Source organism: Euprymna scolopes, chromosome 1 (genome assembly GCF_053919585.1).
Source record: "Euprymna scolopes isolate OS-2025 chromosome 1, ASM5391958v1, whole genome shotgun sequence".
In the NCBI taxonomy this organism is placed as follows: Eukaryota; Metazoa; Mollusca; class Cephalopoda; order Sepiida; family Sepiolidae; genus Euprymna; species Euprymna scolopes.
This window is the reverse complement of record NC_136482.1, coordinates 55,530,741-55,554,379: the sequence shown is the minus strand read 5'-3', so window position 1 is coordinate 55,554,379 and position 23,639 is coordinate 55,530,741. Positions and strand designations below refer to the sequence as shown.

General features: G+C 33.6%; 1 protein-coding gene across 1 annotated transcript in view; it reads left to right on the top strand.

Annotated features, from left to right (window-relative positions):
* LOC145283446 (uncharacterized) overlaps window positions 1-20,929 on the top strand; it is a 29,646-nt gene extending 8,717 nt beyond the window's left edge. Inside the window, exons 2-4 of the mRNA XM_080132281.1 lie at window positions 2,470-2,521; window positions 10,605-10,667; window positions 20,319-20,929. Of these exons, the coding sequence (XP_079988407.1) occupies window positions 2,479-2,521; window positions 10,605-10,667; window positions 20,319-20,560 (348 nt within the window). The 5' untranslated portion in view covers window positions 2,470-2,478 and the 3' untranslated portion in view covers window positions 20,561-20,929. The remainder of the gene's footprint in view (window positions 1-2,469; window positions 2,522-10,604; window positions 10,668-20,318) is intronic.
* The last annotated feature ends 2,710 nt before the right edge of the window (window positions 20,930-23,639 follow it).

Genomic DNA, 23,639 nt, shown 5'->3' with positions numbered 1-23,639 from the left:
CGTTTTTCTATCTATGCCAACGTTGAGATAGTCAATAATATTTGTAATAATATTCATCTTTTATACAAATTCGCACATCATATTAATAGATAGAATAAGTTTATTTGTAAAATGTATTATAGTGTTGTATAAATAAAATATTACAACCGGCCTTCGATATTCGTAATTATTCGCTTAATGTTATCACGTCGAAAATCGAGACTAAACATGCAATGTGCTTTTGCAGAAAAAAATTAATTATTATTGTGATTAACTTAAATTATTTAATCTTTATATTGTTGCATTATTAATAAATTTTAGAGAAAATAAAATTACGTCCAAAACTAAGTTTTACGTTTAATTGGTTAAATGCAGTAATTTGCTAACTTATTCGTTTTTATTTCATTTAATACATTAATAATATTCGTTTTGTGAACTTTACGTCGGCTCCACTGCCATAAATACATGTGAAAAGACACAAAAAGGGTTATCTGGTACACCTTCCATATATATTGCAGAAATAATTGCTATTAATTTGGCACTTGATATTATAACTACAACCCACTGCAGCACATTCATTATTTTCATCGATTCGCTATCTGTGATAACCGCTTTAAAAACAAAAACATGTCTGACCCTGTAATCACTTAAACATTAAACATAATGTATAATCTAATTAAGAGTAAAGAAATAATGTTTTGTTGGACCCCAAGCTACCTTGGTATTCCGGGAAATGACAGGTCTGACTTGGAACCAAAGAAAAACATGTTGTGAAGGGCAAAAAGACGAACCGGATATTCAAAACAAAATACTTATTTATAAGACGGAAACTACTGCTGATAAAAATCGACATACTAAGTAGCTTCAATTTTTTTTTTACAAGGTGATCACCACTTATCAAGGCCCGGAAGCCACTCAGGGATAAGGGTTATTGCATGTACAGTACGTTAGTGTGGGGAATTAATAAAAGTGTCTACTTAATGGGGCGGTTCATCAGGAATTTGTTTACGTTGGACTTGAAGACATCCGGTTGTAGTCAGGTTGGAAGCAAGGCAGACGGAAGAGAGTTCCACAGGCGTGCAGCTCTAAGAAAGAAGCTTTGTCCATGGAATCTACGTTTTGATTTAGGCACAGATAAAGAGTGGGGGGAATTTTTGACAGTAGTTTCAGCTAGATGGGTGTTTTTCGTAAAAGATTGGCGAGGGGGGACTAAAGATTGGAGCTCAGACGAGCACCTGCAATTGAAATAACGATAAAACAAAGATAGTCTCGTAACGTCTCTTCTGTGGGAGAGAGGTTTCAGGGTGGAGAAAAGGGCATCTCCCACTAAGCCACGAAATCTATTTTGTACTCTGTCAAGGCAGGATAGGCTGTTTTTAGCAGCTCCTGCCCAGATATGGCAGCAGTATTCCATCCTTGGACGTACTTGGCTTTCATAGATAGAGAATTGCATCAGTAGTGAGATATCTTCTGGAGCGGTAGAAGGGTCCCACCATCTTTCCAACAACATACTTGATGTACGTGTTCCATTTCAGATAAGGAGTAAAGGTCAATCCCAGAAGCTTGTCAAAACATGGACCATCCCCCAAACGAGAATCATCCATTTCAATTGATGCCAGATAGGGATCAGAGCGTTGATGATGTAAAGATAGGATCTTGGTTTTAGATGCATTAAAGGTAACCAGCCGCCTCCTCCCCCACTGAACCACGCGCTCGAGATCAGAGGAGAGAGAATCAGAAAGAACTTTGTCATTTACAGCCTTTGATGTGTTGCCGTAGATGGTCGTGTCATCAGCATAGATGTCAACGAATGATTTAAGTATGTGTTTAGGGAGATAATTGATGTAGATCAGGAAGAGAGTTGGGCCCAGGATGAACTCCTGAGGAACTCCAGTATTAATGCTGCAGGATTTTGATTTTTGTCCATCGACCACTACTCTTATGTGCCTATCAGAGAGAAATGATTTAATGATAGAGAAAACATTTCTTTTGTTGTAAGAGCACCTATTTTATTTATAATATCTGCCCTTTTGGTGAAGTCGGAGTCGCACCCCTTGAACTTCCAATATAAAAACAAACTGAATACCCGACACAGTTACATCCTCTTGGATTAGACGATTCATATATGAATCGATTGTATATTAAGGCCAATACGTTCAGTGGTAATGTTAATCACTTTTAGAAATGACTGTATGTCACCAGAATTCTTTTAAAAATACGGGTGCTTTTATTTATTCTGCTTATTTCTATTGGAAATATGCATTGTTTTCTTGTTAGATACTGTAAGTTTTTATGTAATTTGCTGAACAGAGATCGTAATTATGTTACGATATAGATAAAATGGAATACGTTAATCGTCTTTCAAATCATGACAAAAAAACAGATTTGGTGTATTTTTACTATTGGAACTTGATTTTAATGTCATTTTACCTCTATAACCTATATATTTATATAATTATTTATATTGCATAATTTAACAATATTTTTCAGATAATAAAAATGGATGCTCAATATGTTTTTCTGTTGATTTTGCTGGTGACAGGTAAGGGAATTTTGTTATATTTATGAGAAGCTAAAATGAGTTAAAGAAAGTCCTCGACCTCATAAAATAGGTTAGTTTTTAGTTGGAAAAAAAAGCATCATTCAACGGAATATAATATCTTATTTTATGTTTTAATTCAGTAATTTTGATAATTAATCCTAAAATCTGCTTATAATAAATAGTGTCTTAATACATACGCAACAGCAACCCACTGGTGATAAATTAGTTTTACACTATTTCACATACAAAAGCAAAATTCTTTGGGAAAGATTTATCGTGCATGTTTATTATATTCATCTATTTTCTTATGAAGAAGAATGACATGCATATGTAAATTGTCTTATTCTTATTTCCAATTTAATTGGAATTTATAAATTATAGCTAAATATATATGAATAAGCCGTGTATCTACCCATCGGTTTTCAAAATTCGCCATCATAAAATTTATTTTGTGATAGAATTAAAACTCAGAACCACAAGATTTAGAATGAAATCATATTCTTTATTAAAACCGCCATCTATAAATGCTGTAAATGCGTCGGTTTTATTTATTTTCAAATACGTTAGTTAGAATCTTATATATTTAGAATAAAATAAAACTGAACAATTTTTCTTGTTTATAAAGAATATCATAGTTGTTTGCATTTATTGATGCCTTAATTAATTTTGGTCACTAACAATTATACTATGTGACAGCATTAAAAGTTTCATCGTTATGTTACGATATAGACAAAATGGAATACGTTAACATTAGAAAGCATTATCCTGTCTTGACAGAGTTCAAAATAGACTTCGTAGACTAGTATGGGGGAGTCCTTTTCTCTTCTCTGAAATATCTTTCTCACATAATAGATTTTGCAAGTCTGTCTCTGCTTTATCGTTATTTTCATGGCAAGTTCTCGTCTGAGTTCAAATCTATAGCCCCCTCCCTTCCCTTCGCCAAACTTTCACGAGAAACACTCATCTAGCTGAAAACACTATCAATAATTTCCCACACTATTTATCTGTGCCTCAACCTAAACGTAGATTCCTGAACAAAGCTTCTTTAGAACTGCACACCTGTGAAACTCTCTTCCGTTTGCCTGCTTTCCAGCTGACGGCAATATGATCGTCTTCAAGTCCAACGTAAACAAGTTCTTGATGAGCCGTTCCCCTTAAGTAATCCAATTTACCAAATTTACACTACTAACGATTACTACAATATTGTTCCATTGAATACTGTACACTCTTTAATCCTTATCCTCGAATGGCCTTTTAGTCTTGATAATGGTGATTTCTATTTAAAAATAAATACTTGATTGCGATTCTTACAGTGACAGTGCCGTGGTTTTAAACGAAAAGAAACGTTACAAGAAAAAATAGGAAGTAAGAAATGTTCTAGTAGTTCCCAGATCTTCTCGCCGTAAAAATGCGATGGACATACTCAATGGGCTGATATGTCATCAATCAGAAGGAATTTATAGCAAAAAAAAAAGAACAAGAAAGAAAAGAAACCAACAAAAGCCATACTTGCTTCCGTAACAAAAAATGCAATCTGTATTGTATTTCAAAAGTAATGTTTAAAAGAAAAGTCATATTAGTATACCATTAAAAAAAATAAGAGTCAAAAAGCAATAGTTGACAAAAACATTAAACGTAACCATCACCAAAAATAAATTGACAGGATCTATTGACTTTCTCCATCTATTTTTCGCTGTTTCTCTAACTTAATTTCCTTTTTACGTTTTTTCTTAATGTCTGGGGGATATATTGTCATTTCGATTTCATGCGTTGTTCCTGCGTCCGGTTTCCCTTTTATTCCAAGATTTTTTACATATACTCTGATGGAATCCTTACGGAAACTGCCCTTTTCGGTGGGTTTATAACTGCTGACGAGGACCAATTCTCTATCTCTCTCTTTCTCTCTTTCTGCCGATTGGCTCTCTCCGGATCGACTGTTGGAACTCTCTCTGACTTTCTCTCCGAACTGACTGTTGAAACTTATTCTGTGACTCTCTGTCAACTGACGAAGTGACTGCCGGAAAACAATTCTTCACTACTATTTATCCTACGAATGTAGTCGAACAAGGGCGCCCCCCTTCAATCGTCCAATCATCCTGTGCCACATTGACTCATACAGAAGTCGATTGGTCAATCCGGTACGCCAGACCGGTTTACACAATTCAGGTTTTTCCCGATATACACCGACACAGCATGTCCTGGCCTTTAGTCGGGGTCAACATGTTAATTTACCGGTTCTGACGATTGTCTTTATCATCAATCGAAATGATATTCAACAATATTCAACAATACTTTAAAAATAATTCTTGTGAACATTCGTTCGAGTACACATTTTCTTATTGTTTTAAATCGAAATGATATTCACCGATTTGCGTAGAGATAAATCTTTAATAATAATAAAAAATATTAACTGATTATCAAGGCACGCTCGCTCCTGTTATTGGGCTCAAGCCTATTACTCAGCGACAAAAGCATCATCCAACTAGCATTTAACTTTTACGCAGAATTAAATCTTTAACACAAGCAATCATTATTTATCATTTTTGTTGATTAGTAAGTTCAAGTCTATTTATTACCTAACAACCAAACAACTGAATTTTCAAAGTGAATAAACACCTCCACTCCCACCCTTAAATATCTTCAACCAAATAATTACTATTTGCCATTTCTGATGTTATTATCCAGCCATTCACGGACACACCAGTCCTCATAATTACTAGTTGGCATAGTTAATCAGTTAATCAGGACCCGTAGGTAATTATTATTATAGCTTGACCTGGGGATTGAATTTCTCGGGACTAGCCGCACAGAGAGAGCACTGGTGCTCCGCTCATGCGATAGCGTTTCAAAAGGGAAAATGATATTCTCTTTTCATGGAAGAGAAATATATTAAAAAAAACAAACATAACACTCGTCATAGTTCTTGCATCGTTGTCGGATAATCATTCAAAATTATATAATAGCTTAATCATTTATAAAAAATTTCATTGGAAAAGTTTGCTGTGCTTTTTTCTAAGTTTTACTTTTTCTTTCCATATTAATCTAGTTCAATTCCAAATATTATTAATGCATTATTAAAATGATATGAAAGCTTGATTTAACTTCTTTAGAATAAAACCAGAGAATATTCATGCAAAGAATAGTCGCCTTCTTTCCAATTACCTCTCAATAAAACAAACATTCTTAATAAGTTTAAAGTTTTCGTTTTAATGATCTTGTGAATAGAATTGTTTGCTAATACTAGATAGTTATAAATAATAACTAGAATATAAATAACAGTGAAAATATAAACAGTAGTTAAATTAAATGTAATAGTTTACTTATAAATAATAGATACATATTATGAAATTATAAAATGGATCCTAACATGTATGCCAATAAAAAATAATTTCAGATCCTATAATAGCGCTTGAACATAGCAAAATTAAAAAGGGTTTCAAACTTTTTACCATCGCACTAGGTTTAACATTGTTTTATACATACATACGTACACACACACACGCACGAACACACATATACAGCAAGTAAATGGTAATTAGTAAAAACGTGAAAAGTGTGCTCAATACTATTGTAGAGCAAAGATACATATATATATTCTTTTTATTACCGTATTATCTGTTTAGTTACATATATATATATATATATATATATATATATTTAGCTACTTACTCACAGTAATATTATATATCCATGGTAACTCAGTAATGTTAATTTTTTTAACATGGCAGTCACCACTTATCAAGGGACGGAGCCATTCGGGGATAAGGGTTATTGCGTGTACAGTAATCAATGGGACAATATCGTAGTAATCATTAGTAATGGAGATCTGATTAAGTGCCTTACTTAAGGGGGTGGTTTATCAGGAACGTGTTTATGCTGGACTTGAAGACATCTAAGTTGTAGTCAGGTAAGAAACAGGCAAACGGAAGAGAGTTCAACAGGCGTGCACTTCTAAGAGAGAAACTTTGTTCATGGAATCTACGTTTTGATTTAGGCAAAATAAAGAATGGGAAAAATTACTGGCAGCGGTTTCAGCTAGCCGGGTGTGTTTCGTGAAAGATTGGCGAGGGTGACCAGAGATTGGAGCTCAGGGAGAACTTTCCATGGAAATAACGATAAAACAAAGACAGCCTCGCAACGTCCCTTCTGTGTGAGAGAGGTTACAGGGAATAGAAAAGGGCATCCCTCACTAGGTTGCGGAGTTTATTTTGTACTCTGTCAAGGCAGGATAGGCTATTTTTAGCGGCTCCTGTCCATATATGGCAGCAGTACTCCATCCTTGGACGTACTTGGCTTTTATAGATAGAGAATTGCATCAGTAGTGAGATATCTTCTGGAGCGGTAGAAGGATCCCACCATTTTTCCAGCGACCTTGGCAACAGACTTGATGTACGTGTTCCATTTCAGATAAGGAGTAAAGGTCAATCCCAGAAGCTTGTCAAAACATGGACCTTCCCCAAAACGAGAACCATCCATTTCAATTGATGCCAGATAAGGATCAAAGCGTTGATGATGTAGAGATAGAAGCTTGGTTTTAGATGGATTAAAAGTAACCAGTCACCTCTTTCCCCATTGTACCACGCGCTCGAGAGGATCAGAGGAGAGAGAATCAGAGAGAACTTTGTCATTTACGGCCTTTGTGTGTTGCCATAAATTGTCGTTTCATCAGCATAGATGTCAACGAATGATTTAAGTATGTGTTTAGGGAGATAATTGATTTAGACCAGGAAGAGAGTTGCGCCCAAGATGGACCCTTGAGAGATACCAGCATTAATAATGTGAGTTTCTGATTTCCTCCCATCAACCACTACTCTTATGAGCCTATCAGAGAGAAATGATTTAATAATTGAGAAAACATTTCCAGTTATACTGTAGCTGGAAATCTTGTAAAGTAGGCCTACATGCCATACCCTATCGAAGGCCTTTGATATGATAAGAGAAATTGCCCTAGAAAGGAAGCCTTTTTTCGAGAGATTCACTAATCCTATGAGATATAACCGTAAGCAAAGCTGCTGTAGATCCAGCAGAACGGAAACCATATTGCATGTCACTAAGAAGGTTATTTCTGCTGAGGTGGTTGACTAATTCTTTATTTAATATGGATTCTAGCAACTTACTCATGACACACAGGAGACTTATTGTTCTGTACTGAGAGGGAGATGACCTGTCACCTGAATTCTTAAATACAGAGCATACTGATGAGGTATTCCAGGGGTTGGAAAGCAATTATCCTTAAGACAACGCTTAAACAGTTTTATAAGTATGGGGGTAATTTCTGGTTGAAACTTTTTCAACACTATAATTCGAATGCCGTCAGGGCCATTTGCTTTACTGGAATCAAGGTTCTTGATTAGTTTGGCGACATCACGCACAGATATTTGTATGTTGCAAATTTTACTTGCGATGGGTATTCTACACATATAGAATGTTAAATACAAAATAAAAAATTTAGAGAGAAAAATTCTAACTGAATATCGTACAAATATCGATTATGTAAAATCGCGCCTTACATATTCTTATACATATATTAGGTTGGTGCAAAAACAATATCGTTTTCTTACATATGTTACTTTTATATATGATTTTTGAATAAATTCATTCATATATATATATATATATATATATATATATATATAGTCTTGGAAGTTTTTAACCTTTAAAACTATACAAAAAATATTTTTTATCATTCGTTAGAAAACCATCTAGTCAGTAAGTCATTTAATCACCTGCAATCGCTGTATCAACTTGCTCTCGAATTTACTATAATACCAATAATTTATTTTTCAAGGGATCATCAGTTGTTTACCATGAAACACTGTTTCGGGGATTTAAAAACAAAACAGTATATTACATCATGGCCCCCCAGCAGTGTTGATCAAACACCACCACCCTTAATCTTAGGAAGAAGACATGTTTCAAACATTTGATCCAATTTCCTATTCTTAATTGCAATTACTAACCTTTTCATACTATAAAAATGAATTTCTTACCTGTGCAATTCATCAATTTCCACATTTAAAATGGATACATTTTTAAATTTTTGTATTTAAAGATTAGGATTAATCCATTTAACTATTTATCTCCCCCACTATATATATATTTTTTAAATATATATATATATATATATATATATATATATATATATATATATATATATATATATATAGCCATGTTATATATCTTTTTGAGGCCTGTTTTTCGCTTTATCGAGTCGTGTTATTCGGTACCGTTCTCAATCTGTTCATTTAGTTTTTGCAGGCTTTTCGACAGTATAGACAAAATTCAAATCCGTACGATTTTCTTGTTCGAGTTCAAACAAGGCCGAAAAGCTGCCATGGCAGCTTGTGATATCAATGATAAGTTTAGCCCAGGAACCATTAACGAAGGTGTGGCAGAACGGTTGTTCAAGTAATTTCTCAACGGTGACGAGGGCCTCGACGATGAAGATGATCGTGGCCGGCGTACTGCGGTTGATAATGAACATTTGAAAGCAATAACTGAAGGCGATCCTCGCAAAACGACACGAACAGTTACTGTTGAACTTGAGGTCGACCACCCAGCAGTCGTTCGCTATTTAAAGCAAATAGAGAAGTAAAAAAAAAAACTTGGATAAATGGGTAAAAGAATTGAACGATAATCCCAAAACATCGTCGTTTTGAGGCGTCTCCTACACACCTTCTGCACAACAAAAACGACCCAAGCGAGCCGATTGTGACGTGTGATGAGAAGTTGATCTTTTACGACAGCCCGCGACGTTCGGTCTCATCCATCACATCACGGGCGAAACGATTACGGCAGAGAAGTACTGCCGACAAATTGACGAAATGCACCAGAAGTTCAAACGTATTGGTCAATATGAAGGGACCAATTCTCCTTCATGACAACGCTTGCCCGTATGTTGCTCAACTAACCTTAAAGAAGCTGAACAAATTGGGTTACGAGACTCTGCCTCATCCGCCGTATTCACCGAGTCATCTCACCACCGATTATCACTTTTTCAAATATATGGACAACTTCGCAAAAAATCCTTCAAAAATCAAGATGATGCCGAATTGGCCTTCACTGACTTCATCGCTTCCAGAACTCCGGATTTCTATGCTAATGGGATAAATACATTTGTTTGTTGTTGACAAAAATGTGTTGATTATAATGGTTCTTATTTGGATTAATAAAGTTTATTATTAAACGAGTTATGATCCTTCGAAGTGTAACGTGAAAAAACGACATTATTTTGCACCAACCTAATAACACATATACATATAACACATATTTCTGACTTTGAACTGTCCATCAATTAAAGTCCCAACAAATTTTCACAAGTCGATCATTTTATCAATTTGATTTGCCGTAAGATTATAAACACTGGGAATTAGTTTGACCCAATAATTGATTTATTGAACAATAACATGAACTTTGCAGATGTCAACAATTGTTAAATTTTCTAATTTTGGTGAGCAAGTTTACTAAATAAGGTTTTGATGTTTTATTTATAAGATTCTTATCACATAAAACTACACAAAGTATCTTGATTTTAATTATAGATTGGAAATGAATATGTAATCACGCGGAAATAACATTCTTTTTGAATGCGACATTCGCAGGAATTTCTGATCATTTCATTGTTAAATGTTAGAAAAATTGCCATATTAGCATTTACATGCGAGAATGTCCGAAATAGTTCGGAATCTTTTCAATTTAATACAACTGCTAGTGTAGCCATTTGTATTTTTAAAAGTAAACATTACTTTTTAGGAAGTAAACAAATTTATAGGCTAATCAAATTTTAGAGACTTTCGATATGACACTTAAATCCGCTATTTTAGAATATTAAAAAATTGTAAGCATTTAAAATATTTTTTATTAAATATTTTACCCATAATATTCCATTTAAAATTATTATTTTCTTACTTCATTAAACATTATTTAATTTATTATGCAAACTTATATTTTTGACTCAGCAACTTATTAATATGAGAACATGCCATCATCGCAAAAAGCGCTTATAATATAAGAATAACATTTTAAGCACACCAAAATTTACACTTCAAATATTCCAATTAAAGTCAGTTCCTATTCATTTCAGTGCTCGGTGTATCCTGTGAATATCCACCTGGAGTTTTTCAACATGGCGAGCCTCATTTTGCAGGTAAAAAGGAGTATTAATAGAAAAAATTAATGATTCAATCAATCGCGATTTTCAGCATTTCAGATTACGGATTTGAACATTTTGTCGGTTTATAAATTAATTAAACTAAGTTTTTTTTTTACAATATTTTCTAAGTTTAGTTTATATATTCATTAGTTATCAAGTGAAACAGCCTCGAGAGAAAAACGGGTTAATGCGATTGTCAGTTGAATGATGAATGATGAAACAATAAAATTGTCTCTGAGATCGGTATATTTGCTGATGACACCACGCTCTATAACAGGCACGAAAGGAAAACAAATGAACGTATATATAAGGAAATGGCAGAAACACTAGGGGAAGACCTCCAGTCTGTAGTGGAATGGGGACAAAAATGGATGGTCACATTCAATGCTGCCAAACTAAACTTGTATCCTTCAATAATTAAAAGAAACCTTCTCAGCCACCAATAGCTATGGCTAAAGATAAATTAGCTGACATTACTTCTTTCAAACTCCTCGGTTTAACGTTCACAGGGAACATGGGTAGGAACGGATACATTGAGAGCATTGCCACGACCGCTGCGAGGAAAGTGGACTCTCTCTATCGTGCTAGAAAGCTACTGACGCCTGAAATTATCCTGTACCTCTACAATTCGCCCGTGTATCGAGTAGTGTTGTCACAGTTTGGCTGGTACATCTGATACTAGTCTCTCGCTCCTGGGCAGGATTCAAAAGAAAGTTGCCAACCTGATAGGTCCTGAACTCTCATCCAAGCTTCGGCCTCCTTCCCATCGACGAAATATTGTATCCCTCTGCCTGTTCTACAAGTATTTTAATAGTGGATGCTCAGACGAACTAAAAGTCCTGGAACGTCTTCGACATGAATACCACCGAAAACCCCGACAAGTAGCAAAGTCCCACCCCTACACAGCAAAGATCTCTAGATGTAAGAAAGCCTTTTATTCTAATAGTTTTTCCCCAGAACTTCTAGACTTTTGAACCCTCTTCCGGGATTCTACTTTCCCAACTGTACTGACATGCAGAAGTTCAAGTGTAATGTGAACATACATCTTGCTGCTTAACTCCTTACATAGTGACCCTGTAACTTATGTCCCTGATAGTAGCCCCTACTTCAAAGTGGCACTGTGCTTTGTTTGGGGTGAAAATGGAATAACGGAAAAAAAATCACATCATGTTGATTGTTATCATTTTCACAGTATCGCATTATCTTTATTATCGATCATATTCGGTGCTTTATTTTGATGAAAATTGCTTCAGACTAGGATGAAGCCACTTGATGTAAGCAGCTAAAAATATACCACTTCAATGCCAAAAACTAACAGACAATTAGATTCTTACCCAGAAAAAGCAATTCTTCCTCTTACAAACTGAACCCTTGTATTAGGGCAGCTGACTACTGCTATTCTATGTCCCACGTATCTATTGTACTATATGATGCGGAATAAGATCAGTCGATTCAATAAAGCAGTCAAATTAAATAAATGCTTCAGTTGGCGACGCTTTATATTATATGGCACCATGGTTCAGTTGTAAAGTCTTCTAATGCTACCCACAACTACCACATACACCTGAAAATGTTGCCAAACTATTCCTCTGGTCTTCGACGGAATAGGAACTCCGAATCTCCTATCCCGTCGCGGTTACCACCTGACGAAGGCCAGAGGAATCGTTGGCCGAAACGTCGTAAAACAGCATCTAAGAAAGATGAAGTTTAATAAATAAATTAATAAAAACATATTTACCAACAATGTTGAAAACCCAACAGATCTAACACTTCTTTAACAATTGTTGACGAATTTCCCATAAACGGAAATGGTGTCGAAAAATGCTTTACATAAATAAAAAAAATCCAGGAGTTCAAAAGCAGAAAAGGGACTTAGTAACGTCATAAATTGACCACAAGAAAGCCTACGACAGAATCCTTAAAGCATGGATAATTGAATACGTACGAATGTACACGATTATTAACATTATTAAGAATGCAATGGAAACATAGACACTAGAGGACACGACCAAACTGACATAAGAATATTGAGATGGATTTTCTAGGGAGATTTTTATCACCGTTATTGTTTACCACCGTTATTGTGATACCACTCAACTACATACTTAAGAAAATTTAATGTTAAATACAAGTTTACAGACGCGGGACAAAGAATAAAAGACCTGTGACTATTTGCAGAAAGCAAAAATGAAGTGAAAAAGCAGATAAGCCGACCAGAATATTCAACCAAGACATTCAAATGGAATTTGAATGCATAAATGTGCACTGCTAGAAATGAAAGAGGAGAAGATGACACTACATGCCCAAGAGAAGATGGAAACTATTGGAAAACATGCCACTTAACAAATTATGTGGGAGTTAGAGAAACAGACAATGTTAAATATACATAAATGAAAAAGAAGATTAGAAAATAATACTGTGAGAAACAAAACTATATAGTAGAAACCTAGTTAAAAGACTAAACACCTGGACAATATTTGCAATTAGACACTCTGTATCGTTTTCTGTAATAACGAACAGATGCATCTTGCTCAGCAGACGAGTGAACTAATGGCCATGCAAAACGCACTACACCTAATAGATGATATTGACCAACACTGCGAAAATGAACGAAGAAGGCAGAGAACTGACAAGTATAGAAGATTGTGTGAAGGGCACAAAACAAACCTAGGAGAATCCAGTACTGTAACTAAGAAATACTGATCACCACAGCAATAGACACTGTTAAAACAAACAATACAGGGAAATAGGAAAACAGGAACCGGAAATAAAAAGACAAGCAAAGTGGAAAGAAAAATATGTATACAGACGATTATCAGGAATACCAAGCACATAGGCATGGTTAAGGAACAGACAGTTAAATAGAGAAACGAACTCGCTACTAATTGGTAGGAGGATTATATATGGACATCGCTTTGTTTTGTTAACTCCAACCTTGGGAGCCTCGATGAATAGAAAACAAAAATAAGCTGCAGAAATTCTTTCGAAAAATCGGTCTTAAATATCAACCATATTATTGTAAATTTTAGGATATTAGATTAGATTTGGTTAATAACATATATATGCTATATAAACCGAACAATAATTTATTGTGCACAATAATTCTAACCATCAACTTTCTATTAAAAATCTATAGCTCCTCATATCTCCAAATAATTATAAAATTATCAAAAAATGAACAGCTGTTTGCTAAAAATATATATCATACGATAATAACACTCTATCTAGATCACATTATAAAGATTAAATTAGTTTTAATAAAACTAAGCATGAAAAACATTAAGCCAAAGAATATCTGGATTTAACCAATATGGCTGCATATAATATAAAAGAGACATGGGACAGAATAACAGAAAAAATAACACTAATACAAAAAGCAACTGATATTTACTTACCTACTGATCAGATCCAATATAATACGCAATTCTAGACTACCTAATAGAAGCAATAAGACAACAAAAAACAGCAGACAATCTGCAATATGGTTTAATCCACCTTATAGTAAGCATATTCTCTAGAATTATTCAATAATATTTGATAGTATCATTGATAAGAACTTTCCTAGATATAGTAAATAAGGTAAACTTTTTATAAAATATGATTAAAATATCATTCACCACTACTAAATATATGGCAGAATCCATAATAGTATATAGAAATACTAAAATACAAAAGGCTCGCTGCTCACAAATTGAGCAAAAATCAAAACAATAAGATAACCTAAGATAATTGTTATTGCAGAAATATGAATAATTGCCAACTAAGTGAAAACCGTTTAACTAGAAATATAGTATATCAATGTGAAATAATTAGTACAAATTATATTAAGGTTTATATCGGATTTTCCAAAACCATGTTCAAGGAATATATACAGAAATCGCATGTGCTCTTTTAAAACTGATCCAAATGTCTAACATAATAAACCTCCAACTCTTTTGTCAGATGCATAATAGAATTAGTTAAGAATAATACTCATTAATAATTGCTATCATCGATTTTAGATAAAGCAAAAAATATATCCATAATAAGAAAAAATGTCATTGTGAACTTTGAAACTTTATATATATATATATATATATATATATATATACACATATATATATATATATAAAGTTTCAAAGTTCACAATGACATTTTTTCTTATTATGGATATATTTTTTGCTTTATATATATAATGAAAATAATGGAAATAGTATTCCGACAAAATAGAGAAGTAAAAAGGAACAAACCGTATTTTGTGTTCATCAACGTTTCGTCTTTATTTTGAGACTTCCTCTGGATTAATGAGATTAAGAAACAAAAGACACCAGTACAAAATATTTGAAAATGTTTCACGTGCAAAGTGTGACGCTGTTCTATTTCAGAAAAACGGAAAAAGACGTTGGAAATTCAAAAAAGGAGGGAGGGCTTGCCTTGTTAAAGACAGGGAAATCTTAGTGACGTCATATAGTCGTTAATGTAATTTTAAAAGATATGAACGCAAGTAATATTCTTACTTGAAAGCCCGAACATTAGCTAACGACCTACTACAGAACTACACCATGATACACAAATTATTCTTAAATATAAACAAACCAGTTCAAAGATTCAACACCCGCCATTGTCACAAACTGGATAATAAACTTACAAAATTAATCTTCAACCGCAAATGGAGAACCATAGGACGCCCGGATCTAATACGAAATCTTGCTACCAAAGTACTCTCAAACACCGAAATCGAAGCCCTCAGTTTCGGACTAAAATTCGCAATTGGCATACATTGAAATATTACCACCGACACAATTTTGAAGAATTACAAACATGAAGATACGGATTTTCAAAAAGGTTTCATACAGGGTGTTATTTCTGTTGCAGTTACTAATCCATATGAAACTGTACTTCTTAAGAGTTACATAGATGCTCTGAAACACCCAGCAAATAACAAAACATTGATTATATCACATGCTGATAAAGGTGGAGGTATAATATTAATGGAAAAGATGAATACCTGGAAAAAGTTTCCGCATTGTTGGCAGACTACGACACTTACACCAAAACCGATTTAAAGATAGTAAATCGAAGTATTGAGAATTTCAACCGATCTTATAAAAAACTTATAAAAAACGATAAAACTAGGATTTCATACATTGGATACCACCTCAATATTCCGTCACTATATGGCCTCCGCAAAACTCACAAACCAGATATCCCTATGCGCTCTATAATATCCGGCATCGGTAGTGCAACACACAAAATTGCACGTGCCATATCCAACGTTTTGACTCCACTACTGGACACTATCAGCACCTCCACAGAAAGAACTCCGGAGATTTACTCAAAAAAATAAAAAAAAACATTAACGTGCAAAACAAAACTATTCACAGCTTAGATATAACATCATTATATACTAATGCCCCCTTTAAAAAATGCTTGAATTAACTTCTTAAACATTTAAAAAAATCTAACATTAGCTTACCTTTTCCTCCCGACGCTCTTATAAAAATCATTAGACTTATAACTAACATGACTTATTTTCACTTCAATAACAATTTCTATAAACAAGATTTTGGTCTTCCTATGGGTAACCCTCTTAGTGGAGTATTAGCTTGCCTTTTCTTAGAATTCCTAAAATCTGGCCTTTTCAAATTCAGATAACCTCCATACACAGAGTATTTTAGATACATTGACGACATTTTAATTTTTTTCCTGAAAACACGCACGTAAATATCATCAGAGACAAATTAGACTCAGTCGAACCTTCCATAAAGTTTACCTATGAAACAGAAAACAATAATTCATTACTTTTTCTAGACATACTTATTATAAAATCCAATAATAAACTATCCTTCAAAGTTCACCGCAAAACTACACACAAAAATGATTACATACATTTCTATTAACACCATAATAATAAAATAAAAACAGGGATGATAATTGATTTCTTCTTACGCGCTTTCAGAATTTGCAGTCCTGTATATCTGGACGAAGAATTCAAATAACTCACAAACATTTTGAAAACCTTACAATATCTGACATATTTCATATTGAATGCTAAGAGAAAAGCCACACAAATATTTTCCAGGATAAAAATTAAAAAAATCATATGCACCAAACCTTTCTCTCATAAATCGACATCTTCTTTTACCTACACACACCAATAATACAATAATCTATAACACACTAAACTAACTAGAAATTCCTATCGTACAAACCACATCACTAACCATAAGACAAGTATTAAAAACTACGAAACATCTCCAAAACAAACCAGTTTCCAATAGAGGTATATACACTATTCTTTGCCAAAATTGCCATCATGAATACGTTGGTGAAACCCAGCGTAAATTAGAAAAATAACATAAAATAAAGAACATAAAAGAGATATAAAAAACAGCAATTCTCAAAGTGCATTATTCTCTCATTCATTGTAGCATAATCACACCTTTGACTTTAAACAAGCAAAGGTAGTTAAATTTATTTCCAATAAACCGCGCCGAAGACTTCTTGAATCTGCGCTTATCGCAAATTCAAGTACAATTAAACAACGTGCAGGTTTCTATAACATAGCGCCATTAATATCTTTTATTAAAAGAACATAATTTAACTGTAGACACAGGTTAACTTTGTCATACCATTCAAACACTCCCTGTAATAATTGATACATATAATCTCAATCAATAAATTACATAACAAAAAAACACTAATTTGATTTCTGTTACAAACATATATTTGAATTTCAACAGATATATTTCTTTCCAGTAAGTATATTACTTGCGTTCATATCTTTTAAAATTAAATTAAGGACTATATGACGTCACTAAGATTTCCCTCTCTTTAACAGGGCAAGCCCCCCCCCCCTCCTTTTTAAATTTCCAACGTCTTTTTCCGTTTTTCTGAAATAGAACAGCGTCACATTATACACGTGAAACATTTTCAAATATTTTGTACTGGTGTTTTTTGTTTCTTAATCTCATTCATCCAGAGGAAGTCTCGAAATAAAGACGAAACGTTGATGAACACAAAATACGAATTGCCCCTTTTTATTTCTCTCTCTCTCTCTCTCTCTCTCTCTCTCTCTATATATATATATATATATATATATATATATATACATGTGCGTGTGTGTGTGTGTGTGTGTGTGTGTGTGTGGAGTGTATTAATGATTTAATAAGTTGCTTAGAATATCACTGACATCAATATAAGTAAAATCAAATAATAACTTAATTCTAGCACAAAGCCGTTGTCAAAAATAATGGGAAACTAATAAGAACTTATTATAAGTCAATAATTAAGTAAATATCATAAGTTTAGAAAGTGGAATAATAGTAAAACATACCTATAGGATCTTTCGAATTCATCAAATAGGAGTATGGGCTAATTTTATAGGTGTATGCAAAATGTGTATAAATTATACACACTACAAATAAAATTGACAAGAAGGTTTTTGCGGAATTTTTTAATGTTGATTTCAAATGATGTATGAGTATTCGTTAAAATATCCTTCTTTATATATCATTTTAAAGACCGGTTTTTAGCTCTTACCGTTTAAATGACAATAGTCTTTAAAATCGAGAGGTTTTCACTTTTGACTTGAAGACAACCATATTGTAGTCAGTTAGAAAGCAGAAAAACGCAACAGAGTCCACTAGGCATGCAGTTATAAGAAAGAAGCTTTGTTCGTGGAATCTACGTTTAGGTTTAGGCACCAGTAAAGAATGGGGGAAATTATTGATAGTGGTTTCAACTAGACGAGTGTTTTTCGAGAAACTCAGATGGGGGGGGAATATATTACAGCCCAGACGAGCACTTGCTATGAAAATAACGGTAAAGTAAAGACTGGCTCACAACATCTTCTCTATGGGATAAAGGTTGCAGAGAATAAAAAAGGGCATCCTAAACTAGGCTATGAAATCTATTTTGAACTCTGTCAAGCAAGAATAAGCTGCTTCTAGCAGCTCATGCCAAGATGTGATGACAGTACTCTATACTTGGACGTACTTGGCTCTTATCCAGTTACAGAATTGCATCAGCGGTGAGATATCTACTGTAGCGGTAGTACAATCCCACCGTTTTCTCAGAAGCCTTGACAACGGATTTGATGTATGTGTTCCATCTCAGATCAGGAGTAAAGGCCAGACCTAAAAGTTTGTCAAAGCATAAAGCCTCCCCAAGACAAGAGCCATTCATTGATGTCAGACGGGGATCACAGCGTTGATGATGTAAATATAGAAGCTTGGTTTTAGATGTGTTAAAAGTTACCAGCTACCTCTTCCCCCATTGCACCACGTGCTCAATATAAGAGGAGAGAGAATCAGTTGCCTAATCACCATCTGTGTCAATGCATTTATGCATTTATGTAATTATTTGTAAAATCTGCTGAGTTGTGTTCAAGAAATGATATCATTTCACTTTTATTTGTAAAACCTGCTGAGTAATCTTCACAAAAATGATGATATCATTTTAAAGACTTCGGTTTTAGTTACATATTATAAGTACATAATGAAAAAAATCAAGATAAAAATTCAAAGCATCGAAAAACAAGATATATTTAAGACAGTTATAACGAAAGCGCCTAGTGGTTAGACCGATCTTAGTAGAACACTTGTATTATCACGCGAAAGCGTGCATACAATACAACACACTAGCGCTCGCTGATGTCGTGACGACATGCGTAACGAGTATAAAAATTTCTACTTGTGAGACATCGGCTTGGGTTATAGCTAGTCGCGAAAATCAAACCCCTTGTTCGAGACGAGAGAAGGTCGGATTTCGTTGCGGTTTGCTTGATCTGTGTTAGCTAATAAGATTATTTTGTGCGTGGCGCGTTTGCTCACTTGTTAGAGTGTTTGCCGTACATGCAAGAGGCTCGAGTTTCGAATCCGGAGTTCGGATACATCAAGCTGATGAGGCCAAATGATGGCAAAACGCGAGACTTGGACTGTTGTCTGGCTGTGGAAATAATTATATATTCTCTCACATAAATTATTAATTATTTAATATTCTCTTACATTCTGAAATTTATATATGTATATATTAGCTGACACTCCAAATAAAAGTCTTTGGTGATGTGAAGGCAATACTATACGTTTATAGTTCTTTTATACCTTTTTCCTGAAACCTTAAATAATAAATATCCACTAAACTAGTTGGAACGGAATACATGATGTTTAAAATGAAGACAAGCAGCTGATTTAGTTGGCCAGAAGAAATATCCAAGATGTTTAGATTCACTCTAGGCATTTGTGGTCATTGTTTATAGAAAATAGGCATACAATATAAAGAAATATAATGGGAGAATTATAGCCAACAATAATTGCCTCCTACTCCTCTTTAACCGACCTGAAATTGATGATGTTCGATTACAAAATCTTTAAAGATATTGAAACTTTACGCTGTAAACTTGCGGAGCAGCTAATAAAAATGCATATTTTTATATATCTTTTTCTTCATTACTGACGACGGCATGTCTGTTGATATAAAACTTATTTTTAGGAGAAGTTGATCGTTTTATAACACACTTGCCGTTCTCTTAAATATCGGGAATTTATATGGGCATAGTCTGACACAAGATAAACATTTTATGATAAATTTGCAATTCATGATTCTAAAAGTTTATCAATTTTGTTTCCATTATGCAGTTAATTATTGTTTTCTTTTTCCTCACAGGTGATCCATTATTTCCAAACCAAGTGCCTATTGCAACTCTACCCGCATACATTGTAAAAATATTTCACAGTGGACAACACTTTCCGTTCTATCGACAAGGATTGGGAAATGGTCGTATTCGTGTTGCCTCTTATCCAATTAATTATCTACCCAATTTTTTGCACAAAATCAAACCATTCGGTTTTGAGAGATACACATCCTACCTTAGTCAAGTATTTCGCCCTCCGAAAACTAGCATCTAAACAAGCAAGTAAGTTAAGCATACATTTATCTAATGAGGAGTTCAAATAATAACTGTTCTTTCGAAATCATTCACACATGTTAATAATGCATGAGCACAAACAGATAAATAAAAAACTGAATTTCTTCAACAACTGTTACTACTACACTAACTTTTTGACTATTATTGAAAAGTTTGAATATTTTTATTTTAAGCATAACTTAAAAGGTTGGTGTATTTTTTTCCCAAATTAATATTTCCCAATAATATGCAAATTATTGTTTTTTTTTGTAGTGATGAGAGTTATGTCTTTGAAAATCCATGAATTAAAGACTATTCTCATAATATATGTTATTTTTGTTTAAACACACGATGATTATAATAAACGTTTAAAGTACGTCATTTTTGTTTCATTATTTTAATACTCTTATATATATACATATATATATATGCATATATATATATATATACATATGTGTGTCATACACACACGCACACACACACACACATATATATATATATATGTGTGTGTGTGTGTGTGTGTGTGTGTGTGTGTATGACAGATAATGACTAAATTTATAAACAAAAGGATTTGATTTTAACTGCAAACGAAGAGCTCAATATTATCAAGTTGATAAAGTCTGTATAAATTTATTTTAAGACTTCTGTTACATCAATAAATCCATCGTATTTACAATTTTGTTTAAATCTTAATAATAAGCAAAGATTTAATGTCGTTAGCAACTTATCTTCCAGTGGGAAACGTTCTAGCAGCGTAAAACATGAAGAAGTCAGTAGTTTATTTTTGTGATTAAAATAGAGTATTTTAAATACAAACAATGAAAACCAATTTTGAATAGAAAAATAATTCGAAGAAAACAAAATGGAAGAAGTGGAACATTAGAAAATTTAAATATAAGAGGAATTTCAAGATTATGACATGCAATTTCAAGAAAAACAATAAGAGAAAATGAAAGAAAACAATAAAATGTGTTTCTTCATAGTCAACAAGAATAGAAAAAATATACAAAATACCGAAAAAGTGTGAAAAGTTGAAAATGAAGGTTCATTGTCAAATAAACACTATCTGAAAACCATGAAAACGAAAATATGTTTGTTTCGTATTTTAGATTATGCGAAGATTTTTCTAATAGAAACTGCGAATTTACAAAGAAAAATCCGCTTACTATTCAGAAAGTTAGGTACTGTTGAACATGCAAAATTCGTGTATAATATATTGCCCAAAACAGAAACCTACGACACAAAAATATATACTGCAGAGATGGAAATAAATTTAAAAACGTTTTATTAAAATTGCTAATAGTAAGGAAACTAAAATATATGAGGACGTTTGTAATGGTCAAAATGTAAAATCTGTATATATAAAAGCGAAAATGTGTGTATGTTTGTGTGTTTTTATGTCTCGCAAAAACTTTCGATAGAGGCAACGGATTTTCACGAGTTCGTAATCTCTTTGAAGCTCGACATCTTGGACGACAAATATTGAAAAATTGGGCAAAAACATTCATTCCTTCATCCTTAACGGCTCTCATTCTTACCGGAAGGGGTGAAAAAATGGTATCTTCATGACACGATGGCTTTACGCATGCGTCAATACACGCAAAAGACGTTGTACATTGAATTCGTTTTAAATGTTATAAAAACCGACCCACTATCACGTGTCTATAGCGCGATGGGTTAAGTGACAGCGTCGTTATCTAAAGATTTCAGGTTCAATCCCCGTTAACAGATGTACTTTTCTTTCTCGATTTTTAAACATTTAATATTGAAATGAGGTCATTTATACCATTTTTTTTTTGCTGTGTTTTTTTGTTTGTTTTTGTTTTTGTTTTTTTCCTTTTTGGGTTTTTTTGTTTATTCGATTGTTTTAAAGAAGTTTTACATCCGTTCGCTGTTTTATTTGTTTTGTTTTTTCCGATTTTTTTAAAAAGTTTAAACAGGGTTATTAATTCGCTTATTCTTTGCCCCCGCCCTACATACACACTTCCAAACACTCGGGCAACGCCGTCCTTTTTTGTGGGGAGGGGGTTTGTTTTTCAGATTTTTTAAAAGAAGTTTTACGTTCGTTGGCTGTTTTTTTTGGTTTGGGTTTTTCCGATGTTTTAAGAAGTTCTTTACCCCCCCCCTACACACACACACACCTCTAAACACCAGGCACACACCTCTAAACACCCGGGCAACACCGGGTACCTCCGCTAGTAAAATATAAAACTACAACATGATTTCAGCTCATATCTGTCAGTGATAAATCTTCAAACAAACAAAAGATTTATGGGAAAATAAAATTATAAATAGCTAAAGGCGTCACTAATGAAGAAATACAATTTTAAGGGGTGCTAATCTCTAACGTTTCATTTGAAAGAAATATTTTGAAATTAACAATGTTCATATTGAGCATAAATTAATGGAAACTTTATGAAAGATGCTCAGTAATATTGAAACTATAAATAGAATGAATAAATAAATATAAACGTTTTCGACAGTTTTCACCGATGAACTGGAAAAATGTAAATAAATGACTGCTAAGTTCGAATTAAAATCAATAATTCAATCAGCTTCAAACAAGAACAAATATTTTATTCGCCTCTTAAAATCTAATTGACGTCTTTAAATCAAGTGACGAAGAATTAAATATACTAAAAAAAAAAGTGGAATGAATTCAGAAAAAGTTTACTTTCAGCTGTTTCGTTCAATCTCAAGAGACAATAGATATCCCTGTGAGGGTAGCAGCACGTGAAGTTGTGAGGCAAAGGTTGCAAAATCTCCAACCACACTTCTCCGGAATCGGCACTACTTTTGTCCAATAGCAAGAGAGGCCCAAAACTTACTGAAAACAAGGTCGAGAAAATCGGAGAGCATACACAGCACCTGAAATCCCCAAATGATCACCCATTTTAGAAATGACCAGGCTCAACGTCACTTAACTTCAGTGATCTTGCATTGTTTTTCTGTAAAAGTCAGAAACACTATCTCCACAGTGCTGAAGATTCCGTTTTACAATCAGTCGGGCAAATAGTGGTCTATAATAACTATGGCATGCTTCCTTCTGTCGCGTTGGCGTATGACTCTGAGTTGTCTTA